General features: G+C 36.6%; 1 protein-coding gene across 1 annotated transcript in view; it reads left to right on the forward strand.

Moving 5' to 3' along the window:
* FBN1 (fibrillin 1) overlaps nucleotides 1–18,058 on the forward strand; it is a 301,977-nt gene that overhangs the window by 175,697 nt on the left and 108,222 nt on the right. Inside the window, 5 exon segments of the mRNA XM_043980479.1 lie at nucleotides 1,141–1,266; nucleotides 4,111–4,233; nucleotides 8,560–8,694; nucleotides 10,225–10,377; nucleotides 17,015–17,068. Of these exon segments, the coding sequence (XP_043836414.1) occupies nucleotides 1,141–1,266; nucleotides 4,111–4,233; nucleotides 8,560–8,694; nucleotides 10,225–10,377; nucleotides 17,015–17,068 (591 nt within the window).

Raw genomic sequence — 18,058 nt, forward strand, 5'->3', positions numbered from 1 at the left:
AATCAAACCGTGAGAAGATAGATAATTTTTGTAGACCTTATTTAGGGTATTCATCCTTATTTTCTGACAGCTTCAAATATGATATATGCACATATATAATACACATATAATACCTATACACATGTACATACATGTCTATATATGTATGTGTAGATAAAAACACAAATACAAAAGTACATATGTTTATGTATACATATATAAATATTTGAAGCACAAATGCGGATTATCTTTCCCACCTACCTCCTACACCATCCCCTGGTCCACATCTTCTGGGAAAACTTTATCCTGTAGCAGATGAGCCTTGGAAAAGATTATGTAACAAATTGATAATGGATTTTGGCTCTTTACATCTAGTACTCATGTGGTTTCATAGCTTCTAGAACTGTAGTCTGAAAAGCTGAGGAAGTGTGAATGCACCAAGTATGTCCCATTGCCTTCATTTAGTTTATCAGGAACTTTTAAATCAAAATAAGAATTTACTGTAGTCAAGTTGTGGTCACTTGAAACGATTCTACCCCAACCACTACAGTTTAACTTGCTATAGCAACAGACAAAAAGAAAAGATGAGAAAAATGCTGCCTTAGCATTACTATTTCATTTGGTAAGTAGAACATTCACAAAGTCATGTAAAAAAAAAAAAACTAAGACTATGAAAGCAGTACAACTGCATGAAAATAGTTTTTGAAATCATGATTTATTGTCAAACAGAATAATTCATTTTCATTAAATGAGAGATAAAAGCTAGCATGAGCATTCTCAGTATAACTTGTTTTACTATGGTTGATAATATGTCCAACTATAGGACCTGTCCTTTTTTTCATATGACAGCTACTAACCAAAATTCAGAATCCTAATAATGTACATAGTTCTCTAAAAATTAATTTTGAAGAATAATTAGTTTTAAAATCCATTTTGTTTACATAGTTGGATCAAAAGGCGATAAGTAATTTTCTGAATTTTAAAAATTCCATTAAATATTAAATTATCTGAGGCCAGTGTACCACTAAAGTATAAAGGGGAAGAGGAGATTAACTCGAGATGAGATCAAAAAGTAAGATGAGAGTAGTTGGAGAAAGAATGAAAGAAAATAGTCCTTTTCTTTTAAATCCAAACCTTTTCTATCTCCATTTTGCTTTTTAGATATTGATGAATGTTTACAGAATGGCCGGATCTGCAATAACGGACGTTGTATAAACACAGACGGCAGTTTCCACTGTGTGTGTAATGCTGGTTTCCATGTGGCAAGTGATGGGAAAAATTGTGAAGGTACAAGTTTTTTTCAAGTCATTCCCTTTCTTTTACAATGCAACTTCTACTTCAAGATCTTTTTCAGTTTAATGAAGCCAAATAGAATATTCTGTTAAAAGCCAGAATACTAAAAAGACCTTTTATTCATCTGAGAGATTCTCATTCTGTACAGTGGAAAGGATTCTTTATGAGTTGTATATAATTCAGATTTATGTAACACATGTAATTTAAATGCACTAAGGAACTCTATAAGGAATCCTTTTGTCCTACAAATAAATATTTCTCCGTTTATCTTTTTTTTTATACATTCAGAAATTTGAATGTCACGTTTCTTAAATCAGACATACCTATAACCATATAAAGTTCAATTATTTATTAGGCTTAAGACTGGTTTTATTTTTATTTATTTTTTTTTTTGCGGGGCAATGGGGGTTAAGTGACTTGCCCAGGGTCACACAGCTAGTAAGTGTCAAGTGTCTGAGGTTGGATTTGAACTCAGGTCCTCCTGAATCCAGGGCCAGTGCTTTATCCACTGTGCCACCTAGCTGCCCCCTCAATTATTTATGATACCTTAATTTGAGCTGACTATCCTGGAGGAAAAACAGAGAAGGCAAAAGGTTGTAGGAAAAACACTAAACTTAAATGATTGAGGCTCAAGTCCTAGCTGTTATACTAATTAGTTATGTGGCTGAGCAACTTATTTAACCTCCCAAAGCCTCATTTTCCTTATCTGAAAAAAAGGAGTACTTATAATAATATTTGCACTATCTACCTATTAGAGTGGTTCTGAAGAAAGTATTTTGTAATTTGTAAAGCAGTATATAAATGGGACCTTTTAATAATAATTATCACCTCATCATTAAAATTTTGTTTTATGGACAGTAATAAATTTTGAGTTACACTTTTCATGTTTTCTAGTCCAGAGGGGTCAGACATGCAGCCTGTGGGCCACATGTAGCCCATCACACTCTGGCATGAAACTTGAACCAGATTAGAATATATTGGAAAATATTTGACAAAACTGATTAAAATACAAGAAAACAGATAATATTACATTTGAAAAGTAAGTCAGTGTGCAGCTTGCAGGGATTCTTATGTATGGTTTAATGTCCCCTGTTTCTATTTGATTTTAACACCACTGAACTAGTGCTCTTATTGTGAATTTTGCCTCTTCTTTCATGCAGCCTGATTAGTTATTGTATTTTCCCTCTTTTTGTCTGACTAGAAAATGTGAACATAATTGATGAGTTCCTACCTCATAGGACATTAGCAAAAAAATGAAGAATGTTCTTTATCATGTTTCCCAAGGTCTTTGGGAAAGATCCCAAAAATCTATTCATACATTAAAAGAATTTCAAGACTGTTCTTAGAAACATTTTTGGCAGAATATTATCTCAGTGATTCAGCTCAAAGACTTAATGCCAAAATTCCCAGTTGGGATAGATTCGTGGTTTTTTCTCTTCTTTTTTAAAAATCATAAATTATTTTTGTCTGATTTAGGCTGCAAGTGAAAAGAAAACACACATGTCTAGAGTGCAAATGCCATCCAAGACAGCTGCAATAGTAAATGAAATAACATATTTTTGCATTTAGAGACATGTCACAGTGATCTGGGGATCCTAGGGGTTAGCTGGCAGTTGTTTGGATTCTTGGGCCAGAGGCAGGCATTTTGGAAATCCATTCTTTCCTATTCCTTTTTGGTATTGCCTCAAACTACAATGATTTACAGGCATATTTCAGAACCAAGATGTAGTCTAGATATATTTGGAATTCCATTAGTCTTAGTTCTAATTATTCCCCCTTTTTTTCCTCTCAGTTTCATGTATTAGCAATAATATGAACCCATGAAATCAGTGTATATGGCAGTCTGGGGAAACACTTTTTAGTTTTCTTTAAGCAGTATTCACAAAATGTGTCTTAATATTTTTAGTCAAATTTTTCTCATTATATGTTAGACAAAATTAGGCCTGTGGTACATACTATGCATGAGATGTAGGTTTCATTTGAATTAGCCCTCGTCTACCATAGTAAAAAGAACAATGTTGTTATTTTCAGTGAGGCTTTTTAAAAAAAAGTATCTACTCTTCTGGTCATAGAACATATGTATATATTGTAGGCATATTACATTGGGTATGTATATATGTACATATATATGAATAAAAATAAACCATAATAATATTTCTGACATCATAACCCTTCTCTCTACACACTCAGTAGAATAGGGCTCTACTCGTCACCTCTTGCTTGGATAATTTCAGTAGCTTGATTAGTCTCCCTGCCTCAAGTCTATCCCTACTTTTGTCCCGTCTTACACACTGCTACTGAATCAGTATTCCTTAAGTTAAGACTAAACCTTGTCACTCCTCTACTAAGTCAACTACAGTGACTCCTTAAAGTCCTTTGCATACTGGCCTCAACCTATCTTTCAAGACTCATTGGACATTCCTTCTCTTTCCCACACTTTGCAGTTCAGCCAAACTGTCCTTTCCTCTGTTCCTTATACACAGTAGTTCATCTCCCATATCCATGCCTTTATACTCCCCATGCCTGCAATGAACTCATTCCTCACATCGGTCTCTCTTTTAGATGCAACTCTAACACCATTTTCTTCATGAAGCCTTTCTTGATCCTCCAACTACTAGTGCTTCCCTCCTGAGCTACCTTGTGTTTAAAAATTTCTTATTCATGTTTTAGTTATATATGTGCATGTCTTTCCTATTAGAGTTTAAGCTTCTTGTGAATAGGGATTGTTTTATTGTTTGTACTTGTGTTATAGTCCTAGTGCCTAGCATAGTTTATAGCATGTAGGAAACACCTAATATTGTTGGTTGACACATAACTCATTTGCTTCCCCCCACCTAGATATGGATGAATGCAGCATAAGGAACATGTGCCTCAATGGAATGTGCATCAATGAAGATGGCAGTTTTAAGTGCATTTGTAAACCTGGTTTCCAATTGGCATCAGATGGCCGTTACTGCAAAGGTTTGTGCTGCACAATTTAGATTGTGTATATTCTAACACATTTTTTTTCTTTCTCTTTTGGAGTGAAAAATCTTAAACTTCTTAAACTTTTCACTCAAGACCCCTTGACACCCAAGAAATTTTATGGACCCCCAAGTATATAGGTCTATCACATAGGTATACATAACCTTTTTACTGTCACCGACATTTTTCACCACCCCTCCATTCAGTTACATTGACCTCACATGGGGTCCGCAAAGCCCCAGTTTAAAGAAGCCTTGGTTTTACGAGGAATAAGCATTGTAACTTTTCACCACCTGGGTTCTTCTACCTGTTTCACCTTCTTTAACTTTATTCCTCTTCATGTATTGCAGTGACACTAGCCTTCTTGCCTTTTTTTGCCCATGATACTCCACCTTCCACTTCTATGCCTTTGTACTAGATTGAACCTCATACCTGAAATACTCTCCCACCCTAGCTCTACCTTTTAGTTTCCCCTTGATGTTCTCAAGATTCAGCTGAAATCCCACCTAAGCAGGAGACCTTTCCTAGTGCCTTCCCCTCTGTGAGTACCTTCTGTCTACTCTGTATATCTTGAATGTACCTACCTATTCATAGAGTATCTCCTCTATTAAAAAGAGTCCTCCTTGAGGGCAGGGTCTATTTTTATCTTCCTTTGTGTCCCTAGTGCCAGGCCTATAGAAAGTGCTTAATGAATGCAAGTTGGCTGACGACTTTTTCCCTCTCTGCCCTTTGTTTCCTCCAAATATTTGATACCTTTTTCTCTGACTTAGAAAGATTAACTAGGATTGTACTTGGAACCTAGCCACCCAGAGAAACTGCCTTTTTTTTGTTAGAAAGCTCTCTTCCTTTCAAAGATGGCTTTTTTTTTGGGGGGGGGGAGGTCTTTCCAGAGGATCTCCTGAAAATTCCTTGAGAAATGAGTCAGAATATTTATTGGATGTTAATTGCCATTTTGTTCATGGAGATTTGGGCATCTTCCTGAACATAAAGAGTTGTGCCTTATCTTCACATTTGGAAGATAATTGCAGTTGGGCTACTGTTGGATTTTATTTGGTACTTCTTGTTTGCCACCTAGAGAGCACAATACAAAATTTTATTTGTAGTGGTCAGGTTTTCATAATTTCTTCCATGACCCATTAGAAATAGAGAATTTTTTTTAGGGTCCATAGCAGTTAAAGAAAATACCATTCCACAGAAGAAATAAACAAACTACAAGCCAAGATGCCATATTTGTTCAGTTTGGTAACTTTTAAAGTAACCTCATTGCTGTAAGGATTGAGGCAACAATGAGATTTTTTAAAAATTTGTACTCTTGAAAATAAGAAAGCTTAGTGTTTGATCAGGCTTCAGTTTTGTGTCTGAAAAGTAATAAAAATGATTTGGATTTTAAAATCTTGAAAATAATCACTGGAGTCAGATTTTTTTTTTTTTTGCTTAGAGTCTTTTGTATTCTGTAGCCATGGATGAGTGGATTGCTGGACCCAGGTCCAAGGTCTGGGCTGGAACCAGACCTGGCATGGGACTTCATACCTAGAACAGGTCCAGGAGATCTGTTAAAATGCTATATTCAAAACCTTCTGGCTTCCAGTCTCAGACAGAGAGGTGTAGAATATCTGAGCTCTCCAAGATTGAGAAAGCAGGATAAAGTCACATGATATCTATTCTCTGAGTGCTCTAGGACAACTTTGGTTAAGGTATTATGAAGAAAGATATCTTCTCTTATGTGTAAAGTCTTTAGTAAGCATATGTGCCTTTCTCTGTGCCTAAAAGAACTTCAGGCCCTTGGTTGGGTTACCTACATCCTGTATGAGTCTAACACCAATTTCTTATAACAATGTAAATTTATGAAAAAACTAAGAGAAACAAATGTTTCATTTCAGCTCTGAAAATGGGAGATACTTCTTCTGTGTATTTCTAGTTATTCAATCAATTAAAAATATTTAGGACCAACTTTATGCCTAGCTCAGCACCACCTCAGTATTATAGCAGACATAAAGGCAGTAGTAAACATAGTACTTGTTCTCCAATTTTTTGTGTGTGTGTGAGGTAGTTGGGGTTAAGTGACTTGCCCAGGGTCACACAGCTAGTAAGTTTCAAGTATCTGAGGCCAGATTTGAACTCAGGTCCTCCTGAATACAGGGCCAGTGCTCTATCCACTGTGTCACCTAGGAACTTAACTAGGGAAATGAAAAGGGACAAAACATATTTAAGGAAATACTAAATTGTGTCATGTAGACTGCATAAAAGTGCTTTCAGAGGAATAGGAGATTAACAGTGGCTGGAATAGTCAGCAAAGAATTCCAAACAAAATGATAACAAGATGTTAATATTGTAAATGTTAGGCCCCTTTGGTTTTGTACGCTATCATATTCTTTCATACTATACTGGCCTACAGCTTTAGCACCTGTAGATTGCAGGTGTTCTGGGACTTCACCATTTAGTAATAAATATGGCTTGCAGATGATATTGAGGAAACTATTCAAGAAACCAGATGTTCGGCAACCTAGGTCTTGCCAAACTCTGTGCAAGGACATTAGTATGGACATTCATAATGGCATCCTCTATAAATAAATAAGATTTTGCCTCCTCACTTATCACACTTCAGAAGTTTAGTGATACCTTTCCTAGATGTTAGTTTGGTGACCAGAGGCAATTTGGTGCCTATTATTATCTCTGTCATCTTTCTTGAGCATATGGACTACAAAAGGCACACTCCAAATGGCACTAATGAAGAAATATACACAAGAGTGTCCTTGGGGCAGTTAGGTGGCACAGTAGATAGAGCACTGGCCTTGGATTCAGGATGACCTGAGTTCAAATCTGGCCTCGGACACTTGACACTTACTAACTGTGTGACCCTGGGCAAGTCACTTAACCCCAATTGCCTCACCAAAAAAAAAAAAAAAAAAGAGTGTCCTTACCTTTACTTATTCCCAGGTTCACTAAATTCCCTCTTCAAGACAGGCTCTGAGAACTTTAGCTTTGTGTCCACAAAAATCAGGATACGTAGACTTGTATAAAGAAAATTGATGTCATTCCTGCAATGAAAAAAATTAGCAATACAGGAAGGTCAGCCTCCTAGGACAGAGCTAAGTTCCTGGGTCTACATCCTAACTATGTACCAATTTTAAAAGCCTTCAGATACTTCCTGTGAGATCCTTGTTGCTGCTGTTTTACAGTACATCTTATATTGAACAAAAAATGGCAGGGAGAACACAACCAAACTGAGTTCATATGCGTAAATATGACTGCTATTTTAAAACACAATTTGAACATGCAATCTTGGACCATTTGAAAATCTTTTGTGCCAAACAACATAAGCTAAGTAAAACAGAGAGGTGTTTTACTCACTTTGCCTTTTGAAGGTTAGAAAGGAAGAAATAGTCATATACACTAGCTGTTGTATACGCTAATGAGAGTTGTTATAAAGTGATTTGCTTGTAAGTAGTAGGTGTGCTGCAAACACACTTTGGAAACCATTGCTTTAAATCTGCCTTCTGAAGGGAGAAAAGGTATGTTCCCCTTGTCAATAATAAATTCCTGCTCCTATTAGGACGTGTCCCATAAAATATTTTACTAGCCGTGAATACACACATAGTATACTCTAAAATACTTTCAATACTTAAGAAATGCCCTTCTCTGCTGGGTGCCTATAGTACTTAGTTGGATAAGAATGGTTATCTAATTTATCCATATTTATTTTTCTGAGCCAATTCTTCAGTTTTCCAGTAAAACATTAATGGGATGCACTTTAAAAACAAGCATTATAAAACCAGAAATGTCATGCAGATTGCCCCAGAGTCGTGAGGCGTGGGTGGTATTGGGATGGGCATCATCCCAGGAAATGAATGCCAGAAGAGGAAGCTTCCTGACCAGGTCAAAGATGTAATTTGCTATTGAGCCTGACTTCTTACATTACAAAACAAGTAGCAATGTTGTAGGAATTGACTTGTGAAGCATTACACAAGGCCCTTTGTCTAAGCAGTCACTTTCCTCCTTCCTCCAATTTATGCGTTTGCCTCTGTGATCCTTATTTTGGGTTAACATATCTCCTGGGAGTATTTTTGGGTAGCTTTTTGTGAAAGAAGAAAAAAAACTTAGACAATTGATTCCTCTCTGCCTAATTTTTTTTCCTGAAAAGAAAATGAAAGTGTACTCTATTTTTTAACAGATGATGTTTCTTTCTTTCCCTTTTCCCTCATTTCTTTCCCTTTCCCCCAAATTTAAAAAAGTCAGTATAAACTGATACTCTTAACGGTGAACTAAAACACATTTTAATTTCTAATAAATTTAAAATGTGATTTCTACCTCCTCCCCCAACAGATATTAATGAATGTGAAACACCTGGAATCTGCATGAATGGACGCTGTGTGAACACAGATGGATCCTATCGATGTGAATGCTTCCCTGGATTGGCGGTGGGGGCTAGATGACGAGTTGTTTTGGTAAGAGAAACTGGTTTTAAGAATGACAGTAACTAACCAGCTCCATGTCAAGAAATAGAACAAATTGACAAATACATACCATATTTCAGTGTATGTGATCTTTAATGAATAAGGTACAGCAAGCCTTCAGGGAGCAGATTTTTTTCCTACAAAAATCAAAGTATGGCATTAGATTGATGAATGGAGAAGCACAGCCAGGATAAATGATCACTACAAGGGAAGTCTACAATACATAATTTTAATCATTAGATTTAACCTCCATAATTTTCCTTGTTTTCTTCTTGAAACTGGGCTATTGCTTCTCTCTTTTCCTTCCTTTTGGTGAATGTTTTAATGAACATCTGAGTATCCAAAGGGAAGTATGTGGGAGGCAAGAGATATGGATGGTCAAAAACTATATAATTCATGATAATCTGGAGTTTCATCTAGCTGTATGAATATTCCCAGAGAGATGGGAATTTGAGAAATGAATCTTATCAATTTGTTTGTGGGAAAGGTATTGATTAAGGCCTTCGAAAAATGATAAAGTAAAATATCTGTCTCAGTCTCTTGTACTGATGACATTGAAGCATTTTATTAATAAGAACAAAAACAACTTACTTTTTAAATTATATAGTGCCATACCTTTAATGATGAGGTATGAGTATAATAATATGAATCACTTCCAAGTTTAAGCATAAAAGGAAGGCATTCTTTAATTACAAAATAAAATCTCTCTCCTTACTCTTCTGCTTACCTAAAATAAGGTTGATGTTAATTAACTGATTAACCTTACTAGTCTTCTTTCTGCAATTTTTTTATTAAAATGATAAACTTTTTGCTGACACTCTTTAAAATGGGTTAAGCTGGCATTATCTTCTTCAGAAAGTACTGTTGTGCATGTGGTAAGAAGGTAATTGAACAGTAGTTTTTCAATTTTTCTTACTTGAAAGAGCTTAAAAAGAAAATATTGAGAAAGTAACCACCTTAGATTAAAATCTTCTGGCCATATTATGTGGCTTTGATTTTACTCTTTTCATTGGATGTACATTAGAATGCCCTGTAAGTTGGGGAAGGGTCAGGCTGAACAGGAACCCACTTTCTTTCCCCCATTCTGCAATGAGATGGTGCCTGGGAAGGTCAAAGGAGAGGTCATTAGATGCAAAGTAAACTTCCTCCTCTTTGAAAGGTTCTCCTAACCCAAACATTCCCCAGGTCCCAGGTTTATTTGGAGAATCAGCTAACTCTCTAAAGTGCTTCTTCATCATTCCGTGAGCTTGGCTATTATGGAATTAATTTCTCACCCATAGTAGCCCTGGAAAATTGACAGCATCTGTACTTATGTTTAGGTTTCAACTATTTGGAAGCCAGATTTTTTTTTTAATTGACCTCAAAGACCTTATGACAGAAGTGTTGTATAGATGTGAATCAGAGCACTGGGGACAGAGGCAGAGTCTAGGTAGGACCATCTTTGAAGCTATTGAATGTGCTTCAACCCTCACCAAGGGGGTCTCCACCGTTTGAAGATTCAGTAAACTAATAGGATCTTTTATTCCCGTTGTAGATACGCACATGCGGAGCACATGCTATGGTGGGTACAAGAGAGGTCAGTGTGTCAAACCCCTATTTGGAGCAGTTACTAAGTCTGAATGCTGCTGTGCTAGCACCGAATATGCCTTTGGGGAGCCTTGTCAGCCTTGCCCTGCCCAGAATTCAGGTATGGAATGTTAAGCAGTTGTTATAGTAAAAGAGGAAAGGATGGCACTGTACTCTTTAGTGGCATACATGCATTTCCAGGAGCTTTGCAGAAGTTCCAGTCAAATCTTACTCATACAGCCTAGGCTCTCCTTTTTTTTTTTTTTAATTTCTTTGTTTGTTTGTTTTTTGGGTTGGTGGGTTTTTTTGTTTGTTTGTTTTGTTTTGTTTTTGCGGGGCAATGGGGGTTAAGTGACTTGCCCAGGGTCACACAGCTAGTAAGTGTCAAGTGTCTGAGGCCAAATTTGAACTCAGGTCCTCCTGAATCCAGGGCCGGTGCTCTATCCACTGCGCCACCTAGCTGCCCCTCCAGGCTCTCCTTTTTATGCCCTTTGGATTTATTTGGAATTTTTGTGTCTTTCTCCAGAATACTGGTCATACCCCAAGTCAGCACTACTCATGTTCTTCACAGGGTATTGCATCTCAAAGCAGCCTGGTTTTCTAATCAAATCCAGCATTTCTAATTTGCAAGAGCAGCTTACCTGACTTCTGATGAAGTCAGGATTTTGTATAATATAAAAGAAAATAATTTTAAAGCGACTTGAAATGTTTCTAAAACTTTTTTTTAATGCCCATTCCACCATGTTTTATATGATCAAGAATTTTGTCCCATACTGTTTATTCAAACTTGGTTAAAAATCCTTCTCATGTTAGAGGTAACATGGCATAATATATGCATAGTAATGTAGGAGGTATCATTATAGACAAATAGCACCTAACTAGAAATAATGAAACTTAGGTTCTAGTCCTGGTCCGACCACCAATTAATGGCCATTTACCTATGGACTTTAGGTTTGTTATTTTTGTGGGAATTTTACCCTTCCCTCTGAAAATGAATTGAAACCATTTATAAGATTCAATTCTTATCTAAAACGGGGGTTACAGTTTTCCCATCTATATACAGGTAGTACTAAGTAATGTATATTGGCCTTTTCTTTTTTTTTTTTCTTTCTTTTTTTTCAGTGAGGCAATTGGGGTTAAGTGACTTGCCCAGGGTCACACAGCTAGTAAGTATTAAGTGTCTGAGGCCGGATTTGAACTCAGGTACTCCTGACTCCAGGGCCGGTGCTCTATCCACTACTCCACCTAGCTGCCCCATATTGGCCTTTTCAACTCAAACATGATTGGGTTTTGTTTGCAAGACTCTGGGAAACAACAGATTTTCAGCATTGGAGAGGTAGTTTAGTCATAGATATCTGTTCTGTTAAAATAATGCTAGACCTTATACTCAAAACATATGCATACATTTGGACCTTATTTGGACCCATGTAGTTTTCTGGCTTAGAAAAATATTAGTTGATTTACTCTTAGATTTCCAAAACCTTGTCATATTGAAAAATATCTTCCTTGTTATTATAAAGCTATATACCTATTAGATGTTTTGAAGTTAATATATAGGGTCTAGTATATGGATTTTTTTTGGGGGGGGGGTGAGGCAATTGGGATTAAGTGACTTGCCCAGGGTCACACAGCTAGTAAGTGTCAAGTGTCTGAGGCAGGATTTGAACTCAGGTCCTTCTGACTCCAGGGCCAGTGCTCTGTCCACTAAGCCACCTAGCTGCCCCCTGGATTTTTTAAAAAAACAAGAATAAGCAACCAAAGAAAGACAGCTTTACTATGGTTGATGGCAGTATGTAACATCTTATATTTGTTTCTCTCAGATTTATTGTCATTTTATCCTCACAATGACTCTGTGAAAGAGGTGAATATTATATTCTCAATTTACAGATGAAGAAACTGAAGTCAGAAAGGTTGTGTTGATCATATCACAAATTAGTGACAGAAGGAGAAATTCCTCTTGACTCTCTCAGTATTGTGTTTTTTTCATTAGTTTGTGCTACCTCTCTGAAAAGCCATTAGATAGTACAGGATTTCAAGAGAAATTATAGCAGGCTATATTCTTTGAGCAGAATATTTCATGACTCACTGCATTATAGAGTTAAAATGTTTTCTAAATTTAGGGCCCAGTGCCACTGACTTCTGTTTTATATTTGAATGAATTTAAACAGAAGAGTTACACATGTGGAAACTGTTTCATCTAGGCTGGTCTGCCCACCTATTTGGTTGTTGAAAATGCCAATTCATGAAGGGTAAAATGTAGGACATCCTTAATTTCAGGGGAGAAAAGAATTTCTCAAAAGGAGATGTATTGCTGTGGGAACTGAATAAATCCAGAAGGGAAGAGTTTTTCCCCTTACTTTCTATCATTTGATCTAGTTTGAAGCTAACCATCTGAGAGCTAAAAATGCATCTTTTCTCTCCGGAAATGAGACACGTGCAAACTGTAAATGAAGACATTTCTACTCAACAGCCTAAACATATTTAGAAAGGCTTCTAAGTTTTCCAGTCTGTAGGCAGGCAGCTTTAATTGTCCATTCCATTAGCAGATTTCCTTCTTACTCCCTGGATTCTAATGATTGTTAAGGATCACACAATAGTAATTTTGTGGCATTTTCCCATTGCTGTCCCATACCAGTGCTTCAGGAGCATGCATCATTCTGTATACAGAATAGGAGAATGACCTAATTCCAGATAATCTAATAGCAGCTCTGGCCCATATGGAAAACAACTGTGACACTCACTTGCTTGCCTTTACACCAAGAATAAGCTAAGTTAGGAAGCAGAGAGCAAAAGTGCATTTTTCCCAGAGCTACAAGGTTGAGTGTGTTTCCTGTTTTATTGCCTACGCTATTCCACAAATATTTTAATCTGATGCTGATGTGAGAGGATGGGGAGAATATTTCTCTTAACTCCCATTCCCTCCCTTTTATTGGCACTATTGATTCTACCTTTCTCTTTTGGCACCTGGACACTTTTAAAAATTATTTCAAAATTCAGGAAGTCCTGTGTTTTTCTTTAATCTTATGTAACACAGAGGTGTTACATAAGTAGTAGTAGTAGTGTGTGTGTGTGTGTGTGTGTGTGTTGTTGTTGTCATTTGTTTTAGTCTATTAAGCCATTTATTTCCCTTATCAGGATTGTAATTAACTAGCACACTAGACTATAAAAATTTGAACCATGCTATTAGATAATACAGAGTCTATTACCTCTAAAGGGAAAGCCTCTATTTGTCCAGTTGGTAATTTCCACCTGACTATATTATGTGATTCTGCTTAACACTGTGGACTAATGCATGACATTCGGGTTCCCTTTTCACATAGAAAAAGTTATTACCATAAATTCTCAAGAATCCACATTGTGATTTACATGCAGAAAAGATTGCTTTCAGATTTATTGATAGTAATAAGTTTTCACCTTAATTGTTGTTTTAACCAATTATATTTAAAATACTGAATTACTGGCCTTGTGGACATTTCATTCTCTAAGTTTACTTTTTACATATAATAAGAGGGCCTTTAAAACTAAAACAGTCAACATATCTGCTTCAGTGAAATTATTCCTGTTTAAGCTGGGCTAGTGCTAAGTCAGGTAGCTGACAGTTATTCTTTCCAACTTAACCTAGGTTTTCATGGTATGACTTCTTTATTTTGTTTTAAATTATTTTCTAGAACATTAGATATACTTCTAATAAAATAAAAACAAAAAAGAAAAACCTCACAGACTCCAAAGAAAAAAATAATTTATGAATTACCTACAATTTTATATTATCTATACCTTTGCTCATTTGCCTCCATTTGTGTGGATTTTCTTTCTTTGTTTCTTTGTTTCTTTTTTTGGCAGGGCAATGAGGGTTAAGTGACTTTCCCAAGGTCACACAACTAGTAAGTGTCAAGTGTTTAAGTCTGGATTTAAATTAAGGTCCCCCTGAATCCAGGGCTGGCGCTTTATCTACTGTGCCACCTACCTGCCCTATTTTCTGTGGATTTTCAAAGGATCATATCTGGGGCAGCTAGATGGCGCAGTGGATAGAGCACCAGCCCTGGAGTCAGGAGGACCTGAGTTCAAATCCAGCCTCAGACACTTAACACTTACTAGCTGTGTGACCCTAGGCAAGTCACTTAACCCCAATTGCCTCACCAAAAAATAAATAAATAAATAAATAAATAAAAAGATCATATCTTGCAAAAAAAAATAGGCCTCTAAATGATTGGACTCAATAAGTCCATATTTCCTATTTTATGTAAAAGTAAAAGCATCTACAATACATTTTCAAATTTTTTGGTTAATCTACACTCTCATATTGTTTTGTTATTTGAACAGTTGGTTATCTGGGCTTCCCCCTACCTTTAATCCAGTCTTCTTACACTTTACTCCCCACACGTACCCTTTGATTCAGTGATGCTGACCTCATAAACAAGGCTCGAAGGGTACTCCATCTCTCAGCTCCAGGCATTTTCTCTGTCTGTCCCCCATGCCTGGAATGATTTCCCTCCTCATGTCCACCTACTGGATTCCTGGGCTTCCTTTGAGTCTCAGCTAAAACCCCATCTTTTCCAGAAAGCCTTTCCCAACCTCTCAATTCTAGTGCCATCTTTCTGTTGTTCGTTCTGTATATAACTTGTTTGTATGTATTTATTTGCAAGTTGTCTCCCGCACTAGGTGGTCAGCTCTTTGAGGGCAGAGACTCTTTTCTTTTGTCTTTTTGTCACCTCAGTGCTTAGCACAGTGCCTGGTACATAGTAGATACTTACATGTTCATTGACTGATTGATTGATCAGTCTCTTGACTTCTCTCAGACTCAATTTCCTCACTGCAAAATAGGGATAATAATATTTGTACTACCCCTTACAGGGTTTTTGTGAGGAACAAATCATTGTATATAGGTACATAAAGCATTTTTAAATTATAGTTAGTGATAATACTTTACTCACCACAACCTAGTGAAGTAGGTAGTTTGAGCACTATGCAAATGTCAGCTTTAATTGTTATTGCCAAAAAATAGATGCTAAGTTCATATATTGGTTGTGAGGTCAGCCTAGTGAAAGGATGCTAATAGATTGGAACAGGTCAATAAATACTAATGGAAAAAACATTCAGAGTTATTGACAGTGAGTAGAGTCATTCATTACAGTTGGAAGGATCTTTAGCAATCAAATGATCCAACTCTTAATTGTATAGGATGATGATTGACTTTGGTTATTTCAATACTAGTGATTGCTTTCCCTAGGACCCTTGTTCCAATTTCATTGAGACTTTTTATCTTGAAATCTTCCTTGACTTTTAAAAAATCCCCAAAGACTATATTCTTCTCACCAATGCAATGGTACAGAAGAGTTCCAGGGAACTCATGATAGAAGAGGATCCAGGAAATCCAGGGAAAAAAAAGAACTGTGGAGTATAGATCTGAATGAACCATACTATTTCTTTTGTTTTTGGTGCTGTTTTTCTATTTTGAGGTTTTTTGTCATTGCTCTGATTTTTCTCTTATAACATGACTAATGCAGAAATATGTTTAATGTTATTATGTATATCTATATCTATATAAAACCTATATCAGATTACCTGCTATCTAGGGGAGGGTGGAGGGAGAAAAATCTGAAATTGGAAAGCTTGTATAAACAAAAGTTGAGAACTATCTTTACATGTAACGGGAAAAAAATAAAATACTTTATTTAAAAAAATCCTCAAAGAGTAAATATAGTTCTGTTTGTACCCAGATGAATGGTCCCCTCATCTAAATATTATTTTGCTTGGAAATGTTGGCATTTCTTAAACATGCTGAAAAGCCAAAAGACTCTCAAGGAAACACAGATTTTGAAAATATAAAGTTTAAAGATCATATTGGATATATACTGTCTACAGTATGTTCCTGATCTACTAATGCAGTAAACCATTTTTTAAAAAAGAAAAGAACTAAAGTAGTCAAAAGAGAAACTTGGAAATGTAGCAATTCTTGCTCAGTGCTAGAATTGCATTTCTGAAGCATGTCATAAAAAGTAGATGCTCTGGGTCAGCTAGGTGACACAATGGATAGAGCACTGGCCCTGGATTCAGAAGGACCTGAATTTAAATCCAGCCTCAGCCACTTGACACTTACTAGCTGTGTGACCCTGGGTAAGTCACTTAACCCCAATTGCCTCACCAAAAAAAAAAAAAAAGTAGATGCTCTGGACAGAAGGCAGCATGGAAAACCTGGGTTCAAGTACTAGTTCTGGGGTGCATCTAGGCAGTCCTTTGGCCAGGAGTTAGGAATACTCATGTTCCTTAGTTCAAATCTGGCCTCATACACTTACACAGCTGTGTGACCCTGGGCAAGTCACTTACCCCTGTTTGCTTCAGTTTCCTCATCTATAAATTGAACTGGAGAAGGAAATGACAAACCACTTCAGTAACTGCCAGGAACACCCTAAATAGGGTCACAAAAGAGTAGGACATGACTGAAAATGACTGAACAGCACTAGATCTGACATGTACTAGCTTTCTGATTCTGAGCAAATGTAACCTCTCAGTGGTCCTGTCTTAAGACTAACTACAGAACAGTCACAGATCTGCTCTGTTAAAGTGAATTTTCTCACCAGGAATTCCCTACACTAATATCACAGGTATAGAATATCCTCCCTTGGGAAATGTCTCATTTTCAGCTTCCTCTTTAATTCACTTCATCTTACTTTGGAGGAAATAATGTATGTGAAGCCAAGATTACAATTTCTCCATTTTGGAAACAAAAGAATCATTGATTGTCCTTTAATTTATTTCAGCGGAATATCAAGCACTTTGTAGCAGTGGCCCAGGAATGACTTCAGGAGGCAGTGGTGAGTAATCAATCTACAATTCATTAAGTTTATAATTCATAAGTTTATGTGGTAGTAGGAGTAGAGTTGCTGCTTGGCTTTCAGAGGAACCTCTAGCAGAGCCATTGCCACCCCTAGTGGTTGTATTGCCATTTCCAACCCTCATGCCTTTCCTGAGACATCAGAAAATTCATCAGGCTACCCCTGGGACCCTCAAGATGCTTCTACAGGGAGAATGCAATGTTCCTTGGGGTTGCTTAAGTGCTTAGGGAGGGAGCTATCTTAAAAGAATTGGAACGCAGTTTGAGAGGAAGTAGGTCATATTTGACATATATCAACATATTTGACATATGCCTGTCATTTTTCTATTGCTGAAGCCCAAGTCTGTCTCTGAGTTTATGGCTTTGTTCTGTGGCCATGCAACAACTATATCCTTGGAGGATTTCTCACTTGTGAGGTTGTCAGTCATCTTGCTATGGTAGAGTAATTTGTGGAGCCAGAATCGATTGTGTAGGCAATGGCAAGGTATCATTTAACTGCTAGAAGAAGAAATAGCCATTTGAATTCATCTGTTGGAGTTAGAGACGCCACAGTAGGTTCTAGATAGATGGAAAAAGAGGGATCAAGATAACAAGCAAGAGAAATGGAGAGACAGACAAAGGAAAAAGACTCTTGTCTTGACAATACTCAGCTTACCTTCCTGCTAGATAGGACTACTGAAGCATTTGAGGAAGTCCTGAAGCTCTACTAATAATTGTGCTTGGTTAATCTCAATGCATATTTATAACCTGAAAGAGGCTGAGGAGAGTTTGAAAAAATCATAGGACTAGCAATAAGCAGCAAATTTTATTAACTCTAAGTTCAGTCAAAATTACTGTTTAATATTTTTAAGTTGTCCCAAGATGAGTAAATTGATGCTTATCTATATAATGTAGAGCATTGAACCTGGAAAGGACTTTTAAAGATGAATGAATGAATGATGAATGAATGAATGACAAGGCTTTTTTTTTG

This window comes from Dromiciops gliroides, chromosome 2 (genome assembly GCF_019393635.1).
Source record: "Dromiciops gliroides isolate mDroGli1 chromosome 2, mDroGli1.pri, whole genome shotgun sequence".
NCBI lineage: Eukaryota > Metazoa > Chordata > Mammalia > Microbiotheria > Microbiotheriidae > Dromiciops > Dromiciops gliroides.